Source organism: Malaclemys terrapin, chromosome 7 (assembly GCF_027887155.1).
Source record: "Malaclemys terrapin pileata isolate rMalTer1 chromosome 7, rMalTer1.hap1, whole genome shotgun sequence".
Lineage (NCBI taxonomy): Eukaryota > Metazoa > Chordata > Testudines > Emydidae > Malaclemys > Malaclemys terrapin.
The window spans coordinates 59345935-59370565 of record NC_071511.1 but is presented as its reverse complement, the minus strand read 5'-3'; the positions used below and the strand labels follow the sequence as shown (position 1 = coordinate 59370565).

Genomic DNA, 24631 nt, shown 5'->3' with positions numbered 1-24631 from the left:
GTGGGCTGCATTTAGAGCAGTCACCTGCAAATGGATGACCAGATGGATCCCCATCTCCATTAATTTAAACCATCCGGGTCAGATCTTCAACCGGAGCAACTCCATGTAGCTCAATTGAAGTCGGTGATGCTATTCCAATTCACACCAGCTGGGGGTCTGGCCCTCTATCCACATAGACATTCATTTTGTCGTCATTTCCTCCTTTCCCCCAACACATCTTCCCTCTTACCCTCCGTATTATTTACTATTGGTATCAGGGGTGCACCTAGAGGCCAGGGCTCCAGAGTGATGGGCACACACCATGTCTTCTCCCTTGTATTTTTCACTCAGATCTCTCTCGATGGGACAAAACATCCAGCTAATTCAGGCATTAGTGTCCCAGACATTCACAGGCGGAGATGCTCTCCTTTCCAGTTCTATTCTTCTACAACTCCACTGCCCTCCATGCTGCCGGAGCTCCCAGGCAGGCTCAAGTCACTCAATGCTGTTGTTTTTTGTACTGTGTCTGTGCTTCTGGAAGGTTTTAATGGGTAATGAAGGGGAAATTGCAGGGCTAAGAATAAAGCTAAATATAAACCGTGGGCTAACATTTCTATAGCTCCCTGCTGGCTCCCATTCACAGTGTGTTTCTCTGGGCTCTCTACATCCTTCCCTTTTGTTTGTGCAGAGACATAACAAGCATGGCTCAGATCCTCATCTGGTGTAAAACAGCATAGTCCCATTGGCTTCAATGCTGTAATGTTGATTGACGCTAACTGAGGATCTGGCCCTGTATGCTGAAGATTTTATGTCTCCCCCCCCCGCCATTGTCTTCCTCGCAGAGGAAGGGTCAGCAACTACCTAGATGAGTTTACAATCTGCATAGACAAGACAGACACAAAGTGGGAGAGGAAAATGAGGCACAACTAAGTGTTTTGCTCAAGGTCACACAGCAAGTCAGTCAGAGCCATCAAACCCATGTCTCCAGACTGCCAGTGCAGTGTTTTATATACTGTATGCTGGGGGAGAATGTGAAAGGACTCCATGCTTGTCAAACTAAACTGTGGCTTTATGTGGAGAACTATTTACAGAGATGCTGCAACTGCAGTTGGCATTCCAGCCATGTGCACACGGACTAGCCTTCTGGTCCCTTCTCCAAAGCCTTCCCTCCTGCAACCTGTGCTCCTCCCGCCAAGTTCCAAGCAGTGCCCTATCCACTAGATCACATTGCCTCTCTGTTGTGTAGATGGATAGTAGTGAATGTCTGGGAAAAACGTACAGTCTAGTACCCACTGTATTTCCAGTTCACAAACCCCACTTGCTCTCATGGATTGGGGATGGAGGGAGGAGGAAGAACCATGGTTCCTGGATCTTCAGGGTTTTGAAAGAAGGGAGATCCCAGGAGAGCTGGCTCAAACCAACTCAGAAATCAGATGGGATTAAAATAGTTAAACTCTCTTGGAGGAGGGACCATCTTTTCATTCTATCTCTGTACAACACCTAGTATAATGGGGAACTGATTCCTATGGGGGGTCTCTAGGCACTAAAGTAATTGAAATAAGAAGAATCCGCAGGGGTGGGAACTCTGAATTTGCTGAAAAGAGGAGAGTCTACTGAGGGCCAATGTAGAGCCTGCAGTAGTCTCCAGTCAAGGTGATTCCAACTAGGGGGATATGGGATTACCCAGGGGGCAGGAAGGTGGGGTGGAATTATTGAAAAGATTAGTAGCATCCTTCCATGGCTCCCAGCTGCACTGTACCCAAGTTTGGATTGGGGCTGTTGGTTTGGCCCTGGTCTCTCTTCTGAACATTACTGAGCCCACAGACCCCAAACTGTGCATCCTAGGTCACTTGGGTGCCAGGCCTTTGGGCAGCAACAGTCTTCCCCTGAGACTTCTCTGCCTTGCTGTGAGACTCTGGGAATCTTTCTGAAAGAGCTACTCAGCCTGTAGTCCTAGGCAGCTGACCAGGCTGAGAAAGTTACAGCAAGCACTGGGCAGGAAGGAAAGGACGAGGCAGGGCGGGCAGCTTGCTGCATCTTGTTAGCCATGGAGGAAGTGCTCTTGCTCCCCACTCTCTCCCTGCCCCAGCTCCCATGGGGCATTGCCCCTTGACCCAGCATTGTGCCTACTGATCCTCCATTCCCATTCCCTGCACAGCTCTGCCTCTGAATGTCTCTGTTCCAAAGCCCATTGACATCAATGGGAGTCTTTACATTGACTTCAGTGGACATTGGATCAGGCCCCAAGGGCATAATTCAGTCCTTTTCTTTCCAGCTCCTCCATTCCCCTTTGAGCCCTGATGCCGTGGTAGGTGCTGGAGTGGGGGTGGAGGTCATGAGCAGATTATCTGACTAGTCAGTGAATCTGGCATCAGGGCTGGGGGTCTGCACATGTGCTCAGCAGGAGCCCATGCAGTGGAGAGGGAGATCTGTTTCACTGCGACAGGAAGAGAGACCACACCACAAGAGAATCTGCACCACAGACTCAAGGGCGACATGTGGCCAAGACTCCACCCCACAAAGAAAGTGCTAGTATCAGACCTCCATTGACTTCACAGGAGCTAAGCAGGGCTCTCAGTGCCCTGCTCTGTGGTGTGAAGTGGGTGAGACAGCTGGCCCTAAGAGCAAAGCGCACACCTGAAACACAGATGGAACGAGAGGCAGGGGGAAGGTCTATCTAGCATCAGAATGCACCTTGGGTGGGAATACAGCTGGCCAGAAAATTGCAAATCTTTCGAAATTTCGATGAATGAGAAGTGAAGGGTAGAAAAGATCAGTGACATTTTTGCAACTTTCTTTACCTGCTCTAAGTGGGATGGGTTTTTAGCCAATGGGACAGCTTCCAGATGCTAAGATACACAAGACATTGTCATGCTGTTCCTTAGTGTTTTGTCCAGCTTGGAATTATTTAGTAGAGTGTGTATGGGGAGGGGTATTTGGTATTTTTTCTTTTAATTTCAAGATGGCCCTTGTCTGGTTTTATTTTGAGGGAGTAGAGCAAGCAACAGAGAAATGAAGGATGGTCCCATCTTTAAAGTGGCTAGGGAGAGTTAGTGTGGGGGAATTATTGAAGCTGAAGCATTTTCACTTTGCAGTGCCATGAGGAGGCAAGGGCTAGCATAATGAGATTCGTTCCAAACAGGTCAGTGATTTGAAAACCCAAAATGTGCATTCAATTAATTGTCTCCTCTTTCCAGTACCGGTTATACAATTGGGGAAACTGAAAGGGAGAGATGTGAAGGCTCAGAGCCTTAAAGAGATTTAGGTGCCTATCTGGCTCTTTAGGCACCTAAGTCCACCATTTAGGCTCCCCTGATATTTTCAAAGCCAGCACTCAGCTGCCGCCTAACCCTGTACCTTAGGGTACGCCTACACTGCAATTGAAAACCCATGGCACCATGTCTCAGAGCCAGGATCAATTGACTCAACCTCGCAGGGCTAACAATTGCAGTGTGGATGTTTGGGCTCAGGCTGGAGCCCAGCCTCTGAGTCCCACCCCTCTTGTGGGGTCTCAGACCCCAGGCTCCAGCCCAAGCCTGAACATCTACCCTGCAATTTCATAGTCCTGCAGCCCGAGCCCAGTGAGCCTAAATCAGCTGACCCAGGCCAGCCACGGCCATGCTGCGGGTCTTTTAGTGCAGTGTAGATGTGTACTAAGCTTCCACCAGTCAGGATTTTCAAAGCAACCTATGCTACCCTATAGCTAATGAGCTGCTCAGAGCCCTTGCTCCAGGGCAAGCCCAAGAGGCCCTGAAGCAGGAATTTTAAACTAGGCAGGGGAATACCTAATTCCCCAATGGGGCCCGATCCTGTAGATGTGCTTTGAGCAGGCCTAAGGCCTGGTACCTTTCAGATCCTGCAGCAGGAGGGCCAGATGCTGGTCACCAGGAAACATGGGGGCACCGGGAAACTGCACAACACTTGCACAAAGGAGAGCTGGGGGCACAGGGAAAAGTAAGGTGAACATGAGAGGTCTCAAACGCAAGCAGGACTTAGACAGAGAGAGACTTTTTCAACTACTAGGATGTGGACTGCATAAGCCAGGTCAGCCACTTAGGACCCAAAGTCCAGGAGAGGGGTCGCTGCTGAGGTGACTTCCCTCTGACCCATCTGCCGGGCGAACCAGGTGAGCCACTTAGGTGTCTAAGTGCCTCTCTTCAGCCTTTCATTCTTGGCTTGTTTCAGTGGCTCCCCACTCAATTTGCTGGCTTCTGGGGATCCCTTCCTTAGGCGCCTAACTCTCCCTATGCATTGTATGGGGCACCTCGCTTGGGGCTGAGGGGCCAGGGGGGTTAGGCATTGCAATGCTGCACAGAGCAACAACGAAGTACCTCTGAGGTTCTTGGCCTGAGGGCCTGACCAAGGGCACAGTGACAGAGCTGGGAACAGAACCCAGTCATGCTGGTTCTCAGTGCCCTAGCTGACCATGCACCCCAGAATGTTATCCAAAGGATCCCTGATGCCTGACAGTGAAACAGAACTGACTGCAGAGGTGCATCCCTGTAGAGACTAACACAGAAAAACAGACACCTGAATTTGATTATGCAGCTTTGACCTAGCCTTCTTGTGCCTCAACTTCCCCATCTATAAAATGGAGATAATAGCTCTCCACTTTTAAAACCAAGATAATATCTACGGATTAAAAGTGGTCTATGAAGAGTGAATGTTATTATTTATTATAATTTGCTATTATTTCTTGACTTTATTGATATTTATAAGTATTGGTAGCAATATTTGTGGTATTTATTTAGCTGCAAAAACAAATGTTCTTCACCTTTTTCATTGCTGGCATCCTTTTGTCTGCGAGAGATGGTGGGAATTGCAGCCTATGGTGTAGATGGCTTGCAGTGTCACCTTTTTATTCTCAGTGTTAAATGGGGATTTGTCACAAGGATATTTCGAGGTAACTAGGCAAGCGCAAATTTCCATTCCCTATTAGCAATAATAGACCATTGAGATCAACACAAACACAGCCAGCCCAGCTGATGGCGGAATCATAGCAACCACATCAATTCATTTGTTTCCAGGTCTAAAAAGCTAATAAGCACCCCGTGTAATCGCCTGGATACAGGAGAGTCTTTTACAGGATCTTAAATCGGTGTCTTACACTTAACTAATCCTAAAGAAAAATGTAACCCAATCTGACTTTTTTTTTCAACTATTGCTTTTGTAATGACTTGTGTTTGTAAAAATGCATATTTACTTAAGATAGCAATAATCAAAAAGCAAATTCCATCTTATTGTATTAAAGGGAATGCTAATTAGCTGTGCTACAGTGCACAAAACCATGCCATTTACTTAAAATCCAGGGACATGACTGCATTTAGATCCCTTTTATCCTGCAATATTATAAATGTCTCCCAATTTCTTTGTGATTTCGTTTCCAGTGAAAGCAAATGTTTACCATTTTAAACATACGAACTACAGTACAGTCGGTTGGCTGAAATTGAGCTACGTTATTTGTGTGTCACGTCATTATTTTCTAGGGAACACTTGATTGAGTCTGTTCAACCTTTTTGCTGAATGATGGACTTTGTTTCTTCCTTACTACTTATCGCTGGGAGACGGTCAAAATAAAAACCATAAATATTCCTAAAATACTATTTATTGGGCCAAATTGCAAGAGAGGCTCGAAACCTGGCTAGATTTGTAATAATAAGGGTAACCTATTTATTATTGTTGTTCCACTTGTGATTTATAGAAAACTAACTGTAGAAGTGAATAGTGTTCTGCCAGACAAGCTTGCTGTCTAGGGACCCAATCCAGGAAACACTGAGGGCCCGATCCTGCAAAGACATTGAAGTCAATGGATCTACTCACAGTGCATAGAATTAAGCATCTGCAGAATGAGGGCCTTACTTCCGGACATGGTGCTTAGTACTATTAATTATTATCATTATTATTATTATTTATTTATTATAGTGGCAAAGCACCTGCCTTCTGATTCTGCTCATGGTGGGGTCCCTCCAGAGCACAAAGGAATACTCATAGGTGAGCTCTATTGCTAGTGATCCTCTGTCTGGCCAGCAGCAGCCACTCTCCCAGATATGTCAAGTATCAGAGGGGTAGCCGTGTTAGTCTGAATCTGTAAAAAGCAACAGAGGGTCCTGTGGCACCTTTAAGACTAACAGAAGTATTGGGAGCATAAGCTTTCGTGGGTAAGAACCTCACTTCTTCAGATGCAAGATGTCTTGCATCTGAAGAAGTGAGGTTCTTACCCACGAAAGCTTATGCTCCCAATACTTCTGTTAGTCTTAAAGGTGCCACAGGACCCTCTGTTGCTTCTCCCAGATATGGAACACAATTACATTAATGCAAAGCTTTCCATACAGGCATCTGCATAGAGGACACAATCATCTCCTAGATTCATAGATTCCAAGGCCGCAGGGCTAATTCGGACATCTAAACTGACCTCTCCTGTTTAACACGGACCAGAGAACTGCCCCACAATAATTCCTAGAGCAGATCTTTTAGGAAAACATCCAGTCTTGATTTTAAAATTGTCAGTGATAGAGAATCCATCGCACCCTTGGTAAATTGTTCCAGTGGTTAATTACACTCACCACTAAAAATGTAGGTCTTATTTCCATTCTGAATTTGTCTACCTTCAACTTCCAGCCAATGGGTCTTGTTAGACCTTTCTCTCCTAGATTGAAGAGCCCATTATTAAATATTTTTTCCCAGACTGTAATCAAGTCACTCCTTAACCTTCTCAGTAAGACCATGGCCCATAGGGGATCCCTGAGAAAGAGGAAGTAGATTTGCCAATTGCAACCTTAATAAACCAGGAGACTCCAGAAGATTAATTTATGTTGTCTGGAGTGATATTGTTGTACTTCATAGGACATGTGTACTCATTCTGACATATCTGGTGCCTGTGTCATGGTGGGATTTATGGGACATGAACATTGTGGAATTTTTACTTATTATGTGAGCACACTTTTTTTTAATAATTGCAACATTTTAGCTGTCTGTCTCATGTGGAATTTGATATAGGCTGAGATTTAAAGGGAAATGAGTATCCAAATCCCTTAGGCAGCTCTGAATGTCTCAGCCATATTGTTCTAATAAATGGTCATGATCACTTTAAACATATTCTTGCTAGGTCTCTGCAGTGGTTGCTACTGCAGGTCAAATGCCCTCTTTACAGTGCCAAGCTTTCCAGTAGTTCCACTGACTTATTGGAGTTACTCTGAATTTCCTCCATGTAACTGAAACCTAAACTTGACCCAGTATTTGAGTGTAAATACACCTGGGGATTTCTTGCAAGGGTATGGAGCTATTTCTGTGTTTACTAAAAGAGAAAGAAAGATTCAGTTAGGCACAAGAGATTTTCATAGATCCATATGTTTTAAGACCAGAAGGAACCATCAGGATCATCTAGCGCAGACCAGTGAATTTCAACCAGTGCCTCCTTTTAAAGTGTACTGATTTGGACGCCAAAGTCCAGAATTCAAAAATCTCAGTATGTTAATTTTCACTACAGCTACCTGAAAGCATTTAGTTAACCTTCCAGGTACATGAATTAATGGTAATTGCTGTAAAAAAAATCATAAACACAGTGTAATTACACTGTCATTACAACTACTGTATTAGAAAGTGTAACCAACACAAATGGTCATGAATGATTGTGGCACCATTAACCCAGCTCTAGTTGGCAGGAAGGCTTCTTATCACCATGTTCTGGTCAGGGGAGTTAATTAGACTTGAACTAAAGCTGGTGTAGTCTAAGGATACAGAGATGTTTACCTGGAATTTGAACTGCAAGAGATTATTCTGACTTTCAAATATTAAACTTTAGAGTTTTGCATTCCATTTGCTTTCACATATAAAGGATGTGTGTCTGCTGCCAGATATTTAATCTTGAACCTAGTAGAAACAGGCTATAAATGTACATAAGAACATGAGAACGGATATACTGGGTCAGACCAAAGGTCCATCTAGCCCAATACAAGATAGCAAATCTTTATTCATAATCATATGGAAAAGATATGCATTCAAATTATTATTATTTCTACACTTCTGCTTAAGTGACTTAACCCACTACTTTTTGCATATAAGTACAGAACGTATGTAGGGCTATACAGGTATATATATATATTCTGTGGCTTACTTGTTGTTACTAAGACAATTATCCTGTGTTGTAATAGCCAGGGAACCACACATTTCCTACTGTATGTGACTAATAATATAAATCATTCAGCTGGACAACTTTTGTAAACATTCGGATTGGCCTGTAGAGTTTTATTGATTTCAGTCCAGCAGAAAACACTGAGGTTTAGTTCCATACCAGGCAACTACCAAATAATCTCTGCACTGGGACTAGGTTGCATGATTGCTGACTATTAGGAATACAACAAAACAGTTATGATTCATAGACCTAGTGGGTATTGTCTAGCAGAAAAACATAACATACCAACGTGCAAATCTCAACCTTATCCTCTTTATGAATTAGGGTATTCAGACCACCACCTTTAGAAAACAAACTATGATAGAGCAGCCGGGAGAGTCATAAAAGTTACATGGATGTTGGTTTATAAAGATCTAGGACCAGATTTTTAAAGGGGCTGAGTAACAACTTCCCCTGAAGTCCATGGGAGCTGCAGGTGCTTGACACTTCCGTAAATCAGGCCAATACTACATGAACTGGAAAGTTCTGGGGAAGGGACATCACTGCAGAACATGTGAGAAGATATTTCATAGCAGTCCTGGGGATAGAAAAGTCCTCTTAGATCAGTGGTTCTCAAACTTTTTTTTCCACGAACCACTTGAAAATTGCTGAGGGTCTCGGCAGACCACTTAATGATCTTTCCAAATGTTGTTTGTACCATTAGCTAACTATTGTAAAGGGCTTTGGATAAAAGCACTATATAAAAAAACCTTAATAATAATTAACTTTTTTTGTTCTATGAATAAAAGCGCACAACTCATATTTTAATATCAGTCGTCTTATCTTTCTAATGCAATGGATGTGCCCTCTCTCCCCTACCGCGGCAGCCCTCAAGCTGGGGCTGGGAAGGAGGGGGGTCTCCCCTGCCATGGCAGCCCCTGAGCTGGGGCTGGGAAGGATGGGGGGGGTCTCTCCCCTGCCATGGCAGCTGCAGAGCTGAGGCTGGGAAGGAGAGTCGTCTCTCCCCGGCAGCCGCAGCCCTGGAGCTGGGGAAAGTCACCTCTTCCTCTGGCCGCCGCAGCCCTGCATATCCCCAATTCCCCCCACCCCCTCTTCTCACCCCACTGCCCCCTCCCACCTACCCCTTATTCCCCCCAAGGCCACCACCTCACCTTACATGTGCGTCTTCTCCAGGGTCCAGGCACCTAATTAGTGGAGCCATGCCTGCATGGCTCCACTAATTAGGTGGGTGGCCTTTCATTCTCTCGTATGCATACGCCCAGGCGCACACCTTAGAGGGAACTATCTGCGGACCACCTGAATGGAGCTCACGGACCACTGGTGATCCACAGACCACAGTTTGAGAACCTCTATCTTAGATCATCTGGTCTCTCTCTCTCTGGTGGTTCTTTAGCATATGTCTTCTTGATGTAGACCAAATCCCAATGCGTGTAGGGAGCTTACCTTGCTCAGAGATGATGACTGTATTTGGGGCAGTTTTGTTCTCCAGATATTTCCCATGTGCAGAGAATGGAAGCCATTCTGTCTGGGTAAGCTTAGAACTTGATTCAACAAGTTTGCCTTACCAGAAAGCAGCCTCATTCTCAAAGGAGGTAGCCTTAACTCTTATTGGGTCTGGCTGCCTCTGGGCTGGGCTAATGAGCTTTTCACCTGTAGGTCACTAGTTGAAATCCAGACCAGCTCAGCAGGGATTAAAAGGCATTCCCATGTAATGAATATCTGGTGGCCCCATAGGAGATGAGTTTGGTGGGTCTCAGTTTCAGCTCTTCCATCACAAACTCACCACCCTGGGAGATGGAACAGAGAGGCCAAGGCCTGCATTGCCCATGATCCCCACAGCTTGGGGCTGTGATGAAAGTGTGAGTCCCAAACTAAAGCAAGTGCAGATGGGCAGTAGCTTTGCTCTTGCACATTCTCCTTAGATCCAGCTGCCTTGTTTGACGCCTTTAGGAATGTGAACAGGAAATAGTGGCCACAGGGCTACTGGGTCTAAACACATTCCTAAGGGACTCTCCTTCCTGATGGAACCTGGGCTTCCATCTTGACCAAGGAGCAGTGGGCAGCAGCATTCTGCTTTTCTTGGCAGCTGGCCCCAGACGCATTATTGACTCATGGCAATCCTTGACTCCTCCACGCCACAAAATGGAGCTAGCAGAGAAATATGGGGCTCCAGATGAAAGGGACAACCACGTCTTATGATCACAACTGTACATTCAAGTCCCTCCTAATACAACGTGAGGGCCCAAAAGTCCATGGTAAATGTGTAGGGTGAAATTGTGTCTGGCCCTGCATGGATGCACAAGGGGAGGAAAGACAGGATGAGAGACAGAGGGAGTCACATCAGCAGGAGGTTGCCTCAGGGGAAGGGATAGGGTGGACATGTCCACACTGGTCATGGGAGTGACATGGATGAGCACACCAGCATCCTAACAACCTCTGCTTTGGTCTGTGCTCACCTAGCGTGCCCAGCAGCTGTGTTTGCCCTGAATTCAGGTATGTACTATTGGTATAGAACCCGCTGCTCCTCGTCCAACCCAAAGTGTGGATCATGGCATTAAAAGCCATCAGACAGCCCCTCATTTTCCATCTCTGCCAGTTACCTACCTGCAGTGAGGACCATGCTAGGTCCCTCTTGAAATTGCAAACTCTGGAACATAGTGCTGCTAGGGATGGTATTACACTTCAGATGCTGATTGGATCCCATTCTGACATTACTCCCACCCTCCTACAGTGACATCATAGAACCTGAAGGCAAGAGGCTAACTAGCAGTTTGCAAGGGTCTTGACAGCTCTGCCACTGGCTTCCTCATGTCATTGTAAGAAGCATGAACCATCGACAGATCGGCTCTGTGGTTCTTTAGAAGCACCTTGTTATATTTCAATTAGGGATGGGTGACCTAGTTGGGAGAAACAGATCAGGCTAAAACGTCACCGGCCCTTCAGGCACAATCAGAACCAAAACATTCAATAAAATGTGGGTCACAGCTGTTTCTGTGCTCGCAGGATCCAGACAGAGCCAGAAGAAGTAGCACAGATACATCATGAGAGGCTCAAAGAGGTTCAGATGACCATCCAAGGACAGATTTCAAGCCTCTTTGTGCTGCCAGCTTCACAGGCTCCCAGAGGATTACCCTGCTTGGCTGGTGTAGCAGAATAGGGGTGAATGCTCAAGGTGTGGCAATCCCTGGCTGCTAGAATGACCCCAACAGCCATAAGTAGCTAGGTAAAACGTAGCAACCCTGAGGCTGCTCTAAGTTGCATTGAGGACTGAACTGAGCCTGACCTACTGCAGGTTCTGAGAAGTCAGAAAAGTGGCATACAGCTACCTTTGTCTATTCCTCCCTGCCACAAGGTGACCAGCCCCTGAAGGGAAAATGGAGCCAGCCCCACTGTGCCATAATTAGCTGCCTCCCAGCCTGAGGGGGCGGGACTAACAGGGTCAGGTCATAGTCTGATGAACACCTGGGCCTCATAGAAAGGGTTGTGAGCACTCAGTAAAAGGAGAAGAACTAACAGGGAGCAGGCTGGGCTCCTGCGGGAGGCCCAAAGGCAGGATTTGTAGGAAGGCCCCTGAGAGAAGCTGCTAGAGTCCCCTGGGAGGGGAGGCAGTGAGAATCTGGGAAGATAAAGACTGTCCAGGGATAAAGCCTGGGGGTAGTGCTCAGCTAAAGAAGCAAAGAAGAACAAGCGAGGCCCACAAGTAGGGTGAAGAGAAGGGAACTTCAGCGAGCGATGGACTGCGAGAGGGGCATCAGGGAAAGCAGCCAGGGAGTTGGTACTCTGTAGCAGGGCAGAGAAGGACCTAAAGGTAGCCCAGAAAGGGCTGAGAACTGAGCCCAGACGGCAGGCTTAAGAGGAGGCCAACAGGAGCAAAAGAAACATTTATTTAGATGATCTTTTGACTGCACTCCTTTTACCGGGGACTGAACTCGAGAGATGACCTGGGCCACGAAAGCTGCACACTGCTGGAAAACCGCAACAGCAGCCAATAGCGTTTGCTCTTGGCTGGAGGGGGCACCTGGTGAGTTCCCCCCTGGCACATCCACCTGTTCTAGCACCCTGACTTTTTGGTGTTTTCTTCCCCTGAACTTACTTAGCTTCGCCCCTCACTGATGTTCTATTAAGGCCTTGATGAAGCCAGCAGCCTGTGATCTGTATCAGTGCCGCTGTGTGCAAACCTTTTGAATAGCTGGCACTCCCACTTTTCCAACAGCATTAGCAGTGGGACGCTAAGCTGCAGAGATGGTGCAGGGACCATCCTCGTGAGGTGTCTCATACAGCATCAAGCACACTGTTGGCAGTTAGCTATAATGAATCAGTCAGAATACTCTGCACATGAATGGCACTTTCCATATATAACATTCCCCTTTAACTAATTCCAGGATCTCAAATCAGGTGTTCGTCACTAATTAAGCTAATGAAGTAAGTAATATTATCCCTGTTTTACAGATGGACAAACTGAGGCACACAGAGAGCAAGGGATTTAGCCAATATTATTATTTTATTTGTTATTTTGAGGTCCCCAAACTGTGCCAGGCATTGCTCAGACACAAGTAAAGATATTACCCTTGCCCTGAAGGGCTTACAATTTATATTCATTGTGTCACAACAAGCGGGGCCATAAAAAGACAAAGTGGAGCAAGAGGACAGGATGGACAAAGGTGACAATAATAAGAGGTCACGGTTACTTAATAAGGCATGTACGCACATCCTCCCCATTCTCATAGTAATAAAGCTGGTAATAATTTCCCAAAGTATCACTAGAATACATAGCAAACATAATAGAGCCCAATGCTCCATTACCCTGAACCTCATTAGTCATTTACACCTGTGTAGAGTCAGTTAAAACACTACTGTAATGACACCCCAAGAGGGTGGTTTTGGGGACATCTGCAGCAAAAAGCATTCACTGCTACTGGCTGAGCTAAATGACCAAGGAAGCTAGGAGCCTAAATACATTTGAGAATCTGGGTCCAAGTCCATTAGCTCAGAGCAGACTCATAAACCTCTATGCTTCATCTAGCCACTAGAGTGGGACAAAACCAGTGTATGTTAGCATGGCTTGTGCTACCCCCCTCTGATCTGTTAGCCTTTACATACGCTTTGCGCTCACAGGTGCAGGGCAAAGAAGAATCAGACCCAGCAGCTAACTCCATTAAGAATGCAGCTTGAACTTGATGATACTGTACAATGCAAATAGCTGCGCTGATGTATCACAGTTACAGCCATATAATAAGTTCTCTGTCAAATAGGCTTCACTTAGCATTATGTTCTTGGAGCTTTTCATGCTAATTAATGACAAACACAAGCCTTATGTACATGCACTCTGCTTGGAAGCAAAACTTCCATGACTAATTGTGTTGTTCCCTTTAACAGACTGGTGAGTACAAGATCACCTATTTACAAAGGGCTACAGATCAGATATCTTCTGTGTTGATGTGTGATCAGAGCTCGACATGCAACTGTTAATTAAATATTAGAATTCTAACAAGTGCAGGAAACAAGCAGAATTACTCAAGGCTAATTGGGAGAAACTCACCTCTAGGAAGAAGCCCAGTGCACTACTCAAATCCCACTTAAGCCCCTGAATAAAACACAGTTTATGCAAAGTTCCGGTAAGTCAAGGAGGTCAGTCGAAATGAATACATTTTGTGCTTCTCAGCACTGATTGGTAGGACCATTCTGGTTTCAGTTACTGTACCAATATTGATCTAGGGATGTGGCCTAGAGCCCACTTGGTCTATAAGGGTACAAAGTCTTCTAGTGGACTCAACCTCTAGCCCAGAAGTGGCATCTTCTACACACTAATCAAGAGAAGCAGATTCTCCTCATCATCATGGCAACTAATATCAGAAGAAGATTGCAGAAAGCTCATCGAAAAGGAGCAGAAATGTGTGCCTTTGGCAGATTGCCAGATCAATAGGTAACGATACAAAATGAAATCATGCATAGATCATCTGACTGCAGCACGCAGAATTCAGAAGGGAATCGAAAGGATAGCTGCCGCCAGACAGTTCAGGCATGGTCAAGAACTTGGGGGCTAATCCCGTAAGGTGATGAGCATCCTCAACTTCCACTGACGTCAATGAGTGAGATTCTCAGCTGATGTAAGTTGGCTCCATTGAACTCAATGGGGCTGCTCCCATTTACATCACCTGAGGATCTAGCCACTGGATATTAATGGATCTTGCTATTTTGTAGCATGAGATAGTTTAGCTCCTGTCTTCACAAAATCTGACCTGGAGAGAGCTCTGTGTGGCTCCAGAACTTGTCTCTGTCACCAACAGAAGTTGGTCCCACAGAAGCTATGACCTCACCCACCTTGTCTCTCTAATACCCTGGACTGACATGGCTACAGCTACACTGCAGTCACTAAATCTGTCCCACATGCTGTGGTCTGAGGGAGAATATGCATGGGTCAAATTCTGCCCTGACCTACCACTTTGTCTAGGGAGGTATCTACCTAGCTATTGTATTTCTAGGACTCTGCTCATCATAGTATCTATGCACTGAATACCTTCCGCCATGTGCAAGCCCACTGACTTGGATGAAATTGCACAGGATGTCAAGTCATGACAAAACATGATCCCATATAGGTGTTTAAAATTGACCTAGTATCTTTTATATGAAACTGTTGGTCTCCTTTCCGATTTGCCTTTACTTTCAGCAGTGCCTAATATTGGCTTCCATCTTGTCAGTACCCGGTTCTTCGTTTCCTAGCAGTAGCTGCAGAGCAATGTCTTGATAAAGAGAAGAACTCAGACTCCAGAAGCATGATGTACTGTTCTTTTCTAAAGAAGAATGAGTATTCTGTTTCTTATGGTTTGCAGGTAAGTTGCCCAGACAAAGGGTAAAAAATATCACTGACGTGAGAAAGCGCAAAGCTCACTTCCATGACACAATTGACAACACACTTGATTTACATGTGGCTTGGATTTAATGTGTGTGACTCAATCCCCTTCATGTATTTTCATTGCTCTTCCATAGACTTTTCACAGTTTTGGCATCACTCCTTCCATCAAGGTCCTTTCTCTTCTTGGGGAAACCCAAAGCCTTGGTGCCTATTTTCATAATGTGCTTCACTCCTCTGGAAGTGTCACGGCTCATTACAGCTGGCATTTCTACATCAGAAGCCTTTCTCCCCAGCCATTTGGTCCTTCCACATGAGAGAGCCTGTGAGCAGAGTGAGATGCTAAGCAAAGAACGGGTGTGACACTGGCTAAGTGTCACCTCAGTCCCCCATCTGAGATCTGTCAAAGACTCCAATGATCCAAACATCTTAAAGTACCAGCATCTGTGACTGTACCTTTAGTAGCATGGAGGCGTAGGATCTACAGCCAGAAGGACAGTCAAGTCAATCTGACCAAGTTCCCATGTAAATCTGGGATTGTTGGTTTTGCATCATCTGAAAAAGGGAAGTGATCTGCATAGTCTTCGAGAGGGGTAACAGAGGCAACGAATAGAGTAACCCCTCCAACTGCTGTCTGTCATCCATAGATGGTGCTAGTTCTCGATGCACCTTGTTAGTGAGCAATGGTTCTGGTTTGTATTAGTTTAGTGTGCAGTGGGGTGTAGTTTTCTGGAATACTGCCATCAAGAAGCTGGCCAAAAGAGGGTACATGAGAAGCCCTGGCATGAACTGAGATTTCCTTGAAGCTCAAGTGGTAGAAGCCTGTGGGGTTTTTGAAGTGACAGGTTCATGGCTGTATCCCCATGCTGCATGGGCAAGTTTAACTGCCACCCCCCAATGTCTACGTATGTGAGTAGTTACGGATGTGTTACAGATCTGCTGGATGTGAACTACTGTGAACCTCATCAGCTGAGAAGATGAGTGTTACCTAATAGTGGGTGGGAGGGGGTCAGTAATGTACACATTATATATACCCACATTCCTAGAGGAATGTAGGGAGAGAGGACCTAGGACTGGAAGGAACCTCCTGGTCACTGAGTCCACTCCCCTGCTATTGCAGGCAACCCTTTTATAATTCTGTTCATAAACTTAGTGGTTAGCCTATAGCATGGAAGTGTCCTACTAATACTGACAGAGGAGAATTTCCACTAACTCAAGTGTTTGAGTTGGAATTCCTGGGTTCTACCCTCAGTGATAAGGGTGCGCAGCTTAACTGATGACCCTGCTGTTTGTGTGCAACCATAGATGTCTATTAAGTAGTTAGAAACAAAGCAACTTCTTGTGCACATGTCCTGTTTGCGTGAAGTCTGTTTTCAGAGCTGTGCCACCTCACCAATACATACAACTTGGTATCTCCTTTGATCTTCCTCACTTATCTATACTGATTATCTTTCCTTGCAGTCAATGACTGTTCTTCCAAAAATTGGACAGCAGCTGGCTATGGTGCACATGTTGGAGTCAGACCATGGTGCCATCTGTTTTTTTAGCATCCATGTGTAATAACCTTCCAGAAGTCTCTTCAGTGGAGACTTCAGAAGCTGTTCCCTGCTGGCTAGATGAATTGTGCTGGCAGCTCAGTATCAGCGACTTCACTTCTTTTTTGAAGTTATTGTTTAGGAACCCATAGATAACAGGGTTGACACAGGTGGAAGCCATGGCTACTAGATGGCACAATGAGAAGATCAGGTTGTGGTGGCAAGGGGAAATGGCTTTGTAATCCCAGTCCTCAATGCTATTGAAAACGTGCAATGGTAACCAGCAAACAGCAAAGGCGATCACCATGGATACTAATAAAATGTTTATCCTCCTCAGCTGAACCACCCGGCCATTGTATGCACTCTTCTCAAACATGTCCTTTCTCTTCTGCAGGCGTAAATAGATACGCACGTAACAAACCAGGATAAAGAAGAGAGGGATGCAGTACTGGAACAGCAGCAAGGCAGTGGTGTAGATGAGTCGGTGCTGATCAGATGGCCATGAGTCCATGCATATGGCCTTGTCGGCAGAAGAATCCGTAATATAGGACAACTGCTTGTACAAGTCATATGTCAAGACGGAGGTCGTCAGAAAGGGCAGGGACATGAGGCAAGCTAATGTCCAAATGACTACAATCCCTAGATAGCCTTGGGGGATGCTCGGCCTCCAACCAGTTGGATTTATGATGAGCTGGTGTCTTTCCAGACCAATGAGGACAAGGGAGAGAATTGACACACTCACAGAAGTGCACTGGATGAAGGAAGTCATTTTGCACATGACCTCACCAAATATCCAGTAGTCCATCAGGGTGTAGATGATGGTGAAAGGCAGGCAGACGATGCTCATGAACAAGTCAGAGACTATCAAGTTGGTAATGAGTATGCTGGTGACATTGGCCTTCTCCTTCTGCCTGACTATGACACTAATCAGGCAAACATTTCCCAGGATGCCTAGGATGGTTTCTAAGGTATAGGAGGTGACTAGAAAGACAGTAAGGTCAGTTGTGTTTCTGCAGTAACCTGGGATATGTGTGAGGAGGCCTCGCTCTAAACTCCAATTCTTATTGAATGGAAAGGGAAGGACCATGTTAAGATCTTCAGTCTTGCTCATGCTGGAATCAGAAAGAGAGCCCAGAAATATGCAGGGAAATGAGTAGGATCTGGGTCTTCAGGGCCCTACCATAAGTTCTTCCGTTCAGTCATGTAGAGACTCTGGAAATGCCTGCAAAGGAAAGAGAAAGATTAGTTCATCTCTTCTAGCAAAATTAAACAAACAGAATTTTCTGGGGGTGATGAGCATTTTCTTCCCCCATGAACACTTTTCCATCTTCCTTTGGTTCATGGCATTAGACCATAAACTGGAGTAGTTTGCTGGACAGTGAAATGGACCAAATGCACTACTGGAGTAAGCAGGTTCAATTCCACTGAAGTCAGTAGTATTGTGACTGAATGGGCCAGTAGGGCGGCTAAACCAAAATAATTTCCTGAAAGTCAGCAGCACTGCAGAGTTTCACTTCAAGTAAGCCAGGATCAAATGATGGTTTGGGGTGAAAACCACATGAAACTCATTGGAGCTGCAAAGTTCTGATGCCAAACTAGGCCTTTGGCCATATTTCATCTCTAGTAGTTGAAGTGAAAACCAAGAGGTGCAAACTCCATCAAGCGGAGTCAAAAATCATGTGGCATGAATTGTCCATGAATGGAACACACTATTACATTCTTAACGCCACCTATCTCCGGTTTGAACTGGACAGCAGCACCTTACAAATATTCACACCCAAATCCTCACCTGATGTAAACTGGCCTTGCTCCACCAAAGTCAAAAGGACTATGTGATTTACTCTGACTGTGGAAATGACCCTTAATTTGTGCAGGGTCTAGTATCAAATCATTCATTTTGTGAGAGTTTCACAAAGACTGAAATTGCCGAGTCACAAAATCCAAATTAAATTACGAATATTTTTTTCACGCAGCTTGGTAAAAGGTTCTTAGTCAGTTTTCGATGCTGCGAAGGAAAATTGACCATGAGTGAAGTCAGAAAGAAAGAGAGAGGGGATTAATGAGCTAATGGGATGCTGAAGGGATTTTTTATTATTAATCCAATCAATATTTTATTTTCAAATAAAGTTGGACAATAAAGACCCGATTTTCAGAAGTGCTGAGTATGCACTGCTCCTATTGACTCCAGCAGGAGTTTGGCTGCTTGGTACTTCTGAAAATCAGACCCTAAATCTTTTATTCAAAGGTGGAATTAATTTTGGGCACAGCTGGAGTCCCATCAGATTAGTTCATTTGAAGAAATAATATACATTAGATTTTCCTTGTCTTTCCCATTGTTATTTAGAGAATAATAGAAAAAAGCCAATAAAGGTATATTTTTCAGTGAGTTGCGTAGGTAATTGGACTCTTGTCAGTAGTAACAAGAGCCACATAGCTGATTTCATTCTGTCCTTTGCAAATTTCTGTGGGAAAATTTCAATTTTGCCAGAATTTTTCAATGTTCCATTAGGAAAACCAAAATGAAATATTTTGTTTCAGAATGGGCCAGCTCAAATTGAAGCATTCCTTTGTCCAACCAAATACAAACATTTCATTTTGGGTCAATTCTACATTAACCTTTATCTTCTTGAGCTGTTGCAGTGCCTCCTGGGAGTTTCAGTTCAAGTGCATTATGCCCCCACTCTCCATTATGGGCTAGGCTCCATAGCTGCACTACATATCCCATGAAAAGCAACAGAGGGTCCTGTGGCACCTTTGAGACTAACAGAAGTATTGGGAGCATATGCTTTCGTGGGTAAGAACCTCACTTCTGAACCCTCAGGACCCTCTGTAGCTTTTTACAGATTCAGACTAACACGGCTACCCCTTTGATACATATCCCATAATGCACCGCAGTCTCCCCCCTCCCCCGATGGTGGATGATCCCATCAGGGTGCATCTTGGGAAATATATTCCAGCTGGGGAGCCCTGCCTATAGAAGAAAAATGGGGGTATGTGTAACTCAAACTACAACTCCCATGATGCAATGCAGCTACTCCGGCAGTCGAAGTTCAATGTTGACCTGACCTTCCATTATGTGAAAAAAATGATATTTTGACTTTTCATCCTGATTTGGAATGACAACAATTTTCGAGATCGTGGAATTTCCCACCCAGCTCTAGAGGTTTATATTAGTTCCCATTGTGAAACCACCCCATAATTTGGCACATTGGGAAGTCCCTAATCAGGGGTGGCCCAGCATTGTAATAACTGCATAGACAGGGCACAGTGGTCCTTGACTACTACTGCAACCTATTGTCAAAGGGGAGCGGGGCACACAATGCCCATTAAGAGTCAATGGAAATCCCAGCCATGGGCTCCAGTAGTGTCCGTAGCTCATCTCTGCTGATACCCCACCGACAGCCCTTCCCCCCAACCCCAGAGCAAGGCCCATTTACTCCGGCTTTGCACAGGGCTCTGCATTCCATTTCTGCAGGCATTTACCCCTGTCCTCCACGGAGCCAGTGCCATGGTCCTGTGCTGGAGTCCAAATCTCCTGATGCATCCAGGCAGGGAAGAAGCAGACATCACTCCCTCAGGGTGCTCACCTGAACAAGCAGGCTGCTACATGGAGTATTAAGGCTCGCAACATGCAAGGTAAATACATACTCACCAAAAACCATTATTTACTGATTGCATAAATCTTTACTCTGCAATAACTGCTACCCAAACAGGCTTGTGAGTTTGAGATAAACTTTTTACGGCTGCAAAAAAGCAATCATCGGACTATTACCATGTAAATAAAATGGTTTGGCAAGCTTATCACATTGTTTGAGTAGCATTTATTGCTGAGGAACAGTATGTGCGCAGGTGCCCCAGTGTGGTGTAGAGGAGGGCTGGGTTTTTTTTCATCTTTATTCATTGTATCAGTTGGGTCAGAAGTTGCTGCTCTCAAGAACCCAAAAGAAAAGTTTCAATATAAAATAAAGTAAAAGGAACTTCAATCTCTTTTCTCCACTTCATCGGAGAAAATTAAAGCAGCAAAAAAGTGGAATGTTCTATAAGACAAACACGCAGGAGTTTCTAACTGCGGTAGTTAATCACACGTGTAGGAGTTGGTGTTCTTGATTCTGATTTGGCTTAAAAGCGATGTTAACCTTTGATCTAGATCCCCTCCTCCCCGCCCTCCTTTTCCTTCTCTCTCTCTCTCTTTCTACCTTTCTTTTCTTTGACATATTAGGTGTTTGGATAATTCAGTCTTGGAATTAGTGGAGAATGTGGAAAATGTCCATATTCTTTCTAGGAAGAACACATATGGCTCAGTTTCCCCCCATTCACTTTTGTATTGTTACCGCCTGGGTGTGAAGGGGTTAATTTCCTTTCTGGGGTGGTGGATAAAGGAAGGCAGTGATTGGGTGCGAGTCATGACCTGAAGAAGAGCTCTGTGTAGCTTAAAAACTTTTCTTTCACCAACAGAAGGTGGTCCAATTAAAGATCTGACCTCACCCACCTTGTCTCTAATATCCTGGGACCAGCATGGCTACAACAACACTGCAAACAGCCTGTGAATGCAGCTCCCTTGTGGATACAATGGATGCCAACCATCAGACCACTGATTTTTAACAACTATTGGCCACAGAGGGCAGGATGTGTGAAAACAGCATGACTAGGACTTGAGACCATAGAACGGAAGATCCTGCCATACCAGGGCAGGGATGCAATCGTGGATGTCTGAGCAAGACAGGCAGGTCATGCTGCCAGCATGCACGTAGGTCTGTAGGCCTTTCATTATCGTTCTAAACTAATGACCCTAAATACTGTATTCCAGGTGACTAATAGATGACTTCTTGTTTTTGAGAAGGCTGTCCTGTGTCACTGCAGCCATCTCCTGGTTGCATAGCTCCCAAAAGGGTAAGTTTCAAGTGGGGGTCCAGATTCATCTGGACCTGCTGAAAGAGGCATGGTGAGAAATAGGGTTGTTGGAGCTAAGGCCCCAATCTTAGGATAGCTGGGACACAGAGCTTCCCCTTGTAAAAAGAGGAGGCCCAGGACTATCACTAAGGGTATGTTTGCAAAGCCACTGGGAAGTGTGATAGTAGCACATGTAGATGTACCCTAGTTAGCTTTGTGATTGGAGCATGTGTAGTCACTTCTGAGTTACTTACTCAGATACATACCCAGGGCCAGCCCATGACACTGACTGAGCTGCTGCAGCTTCACTGCTATTGTTACTCAAGCTAGCTTTGAACTAGCTAGATTAAAACTAGCTCAGATATGTGTATACATGCTGCATTTACACCTCCTGATTGCAATGTAGACATACCCTAAGAGCAGGATGCTCCCAGAGGGGCTATACAAAGGTCAGAGACAAAACACCCCCTGTAGATCTGTGACAGAGAGCCTGTAAGGTGGGGATAATGAACGTTATCATGCAGTGTATCAGAAGGCTCTGCAACACAATTTGTTGTGTTAAAAGTCCAATATTTTTAATACTTTGCATTTCTATAGCACCTTCCATTGGAGGATCAAAGCACTTCCAAGACATTTACTCTCACGACACTCCTTTGAGGTAAGAGGAATTGTTACCCTCATTCCACAGAGGCGGGAACTCAGGCACAGGGAGATGAGAAATTATTTGTCCACTATCCAGAGGGCATCAGTTTCATTCTATCCAGGTTCACATGCCCATCAGCCTGGCGTGTGTAGTAGAGCCAGGAATAAAACCCGTATCTCTTGGGTTCACAGTTCTGTGCATCTCTTCCTCCACTGATCATGATGTAAAAAGTAGTTCAAGGAAAATAAGGGATAATATGGTGACCTTATATTTTTGTCCTACCTTCTCCCCCAAAGAATCTCAAGGCTCTATCACCTAGTCACAAGCATTGCTTCATGCATCACACATGGAATTATAAATAAGCAGTCCCTTACTATCAGAGGCCTGCCTGGACCTTTATTTCTTCATGTTAATAATCGTGTTTATTACAGTAGTGCCTAGGGATCACCCAAGAACAGATCCCCGTCGCTCAGAAGTTGCTCAAATAGAGAGTAGTAGACAGCCCATACTGCCAAGACCTTACAATCTAATGAGCAAGACAGACAAAGGCCATAGGAAAGGGCTGTAACATAGAAGAAGAAGAAGATCTATTGCCATTTTGCCACTCATGTCACTCTCTTGGGACCTGATTCACAGCGAGTTGAAGCCAATGGGGGTATTTCCAATGACTGCAATGGGCTTTGGATCAGGCTCTAGGAGTGTTTTCACCCTGGGTGTCGGGTATCATAGGCTGAGGAAGGCTGAGCCTCCCCTAACAGCCAGGCATGGTCCTGTCCACGCTCTGCCCCCCCAGTCCTCCTCCCTGTCCCAGCTCTGCCACTCGTCTTCCCCTGGGCTGTGGCCCCAGCTTGGGCTGGGGCTGAGGCCGTACCGCCTGCCCTCTGGGTGCTCCAGGGCTGGGGCCGTGCTGCCTGGCCACCTGGTGCTCCAGAGCTGGGGCCGCACTGCTTGCCCTTCTGGGGCTCCAGGAGGGGCTGGGGTTATGCTGCCTGCCCTCCCGGCACTCTGGGGCTGGGGCCATGCTGTCCACCCACCCGGTGCTCCGGGGCTGGGGAGCGATGCTGTAGGGGAGGCTGGGGCCATGCTGCCTGCCCTCCCAGTGCTCTGGGGCTGGAGGGGGCCGGGCTGGGGAAGGGGCCAGTGGACACAGTGGGGGGAGGTGTCTCTGGGCTCCAGCGGGGTGTGTGGAAGGGGTGGGTACTCAGGCAGAAGGGGCAGGACTTGAGGCTAGCCTCTCTGAGCCAGTGGTTCATGCACCACCGATGGTTTTCACCTTTGCCTCTGGATTGGAGTTGAATCCTAAAAAACCCTGCAACATATACGCAAGGGACTAAAGGGCTTCACAAGAGTCCTTTGTTTCTGGGACTCTGACTTATGTAAACCCTGCATTCCCCAAGCATCTCTTGATTTCGGGCTGCACGCCCCAGCCAGCAAACACGGCTCTATTTCTAACTGAAATACAAATTGAATTAGACAACTAGAGCAAACAGGCATAGAGGTACATTTGAACTGCTAAAAATGCCACTCACTGGAGTACTGTATTGCAAAGCAGTCTAGACTCTAACGTTTTCCATCTAGATTCTCCTGTTTTAAAACTTTTTCTTTCTTAAAAGCCTCTAATAAAACAATAGCCCAATATGGCAACAACTCCTACTTCTAATCCAATCCTTTCGCTCAGGTAGAGAGATCACAATGCTCATACACAATACCACTTGCCCATGGACTTGAGTTTAGATCTCTTGGTAAGTGTTTTCTGATAGGAAATCAGACAGAAATACCTAGCACAAAGAGGAAGATCAGAACAAAGAACAAAATCATGATTACAGCATAAACTGACAGCCTCCCGAGTGGCAGTTTAATAGATCCATCGATTCTAAGGCCAGCAGGGACCAGTATGATCATGTAGTCCAGGGGTAGGCAACCAATGGCATGCGTGCCAAAGGCGGCACACGAGCTGATTTTCAGTGGCATTCACACTGCCTGGATCCTGGCCACCGGTCCAGGGGGCTCTGCATTTTAATTTAATTTTAAATGAAGCTTCTTAAACATTTTAAAAAACATATTTACTTTATATACAACAATAGTTTAGTTATATATTATAGACTTGTAGAAAGAGACCTTCTAAAATGTTAAAATGTATGACTGGCACTCGAAACCTTAAATTAGAGCGAATAAATGAAGACTCGGCACACCACTTCTGAAAGGTTGCCGACACCTGATCTAGTCTGACCTCCTGCAAAGTTGAAACAAAGTATTCAGAAAATTCTCACCTAGTAACATCCACACTGATTGAGAAGGTTGCTGCTCGTGATGGGTATCTGTGCCGCAGCAGAATAGAGGAACTCGGGAGCAGCAGAGATTTGCTGTCCTCGCTCTGTTGCGATGGGAGATTTGGAAGGCATCTCTCTCTCTCTCTCTCCCTCTGCAAAGGGAACTTAGCCAATGAGTTTTGTTCTTTGCTGACAGCCCAGCTTTGAAGTGCTAGCTCCCTCTGTTGATATAGAAATGTATGCGTTCTACTGATAGTCAAGACAAAGAGCAGCTGTGTGAAAGAGATATGAAACTATTTGAAGCGCGCTACAGGCTCCTGCACGATGAGTGGC

At 45.5% G+C, this 24631-nt stretch overlaps 1 protein-coding gene across 1 annotated transcript; it reads right to left on the bottom strand.

Annotated features, from left to right (window-relative positions):
* Nucleotides 1-16343: 16343 nt before the first annotated feature.
* NPY4R2 (neuropeptide Y receptor Y4-2) lies at nt 16344-24376 on the bottom strand. The gene is made up of 2 exons (XM_054035051.1): nt 24299-24376; nt 16344-17717 (listed from the first exon to the last, which is right to left on the bottom strand). The coding sequence occupies exon 2, from the start codon at nt 17604-17606 to the stop codon at nt 16479-16481; it is 1128 nt and encodes a 375-aa protein (XP_053891026.1). The 5' UTR covers nt 17607-17717; nt 24299-24376; the 3' UTR covers nt 16344-16478.
* Nucleotides 24377-24631: the final 255 nt, after the last annotated feature.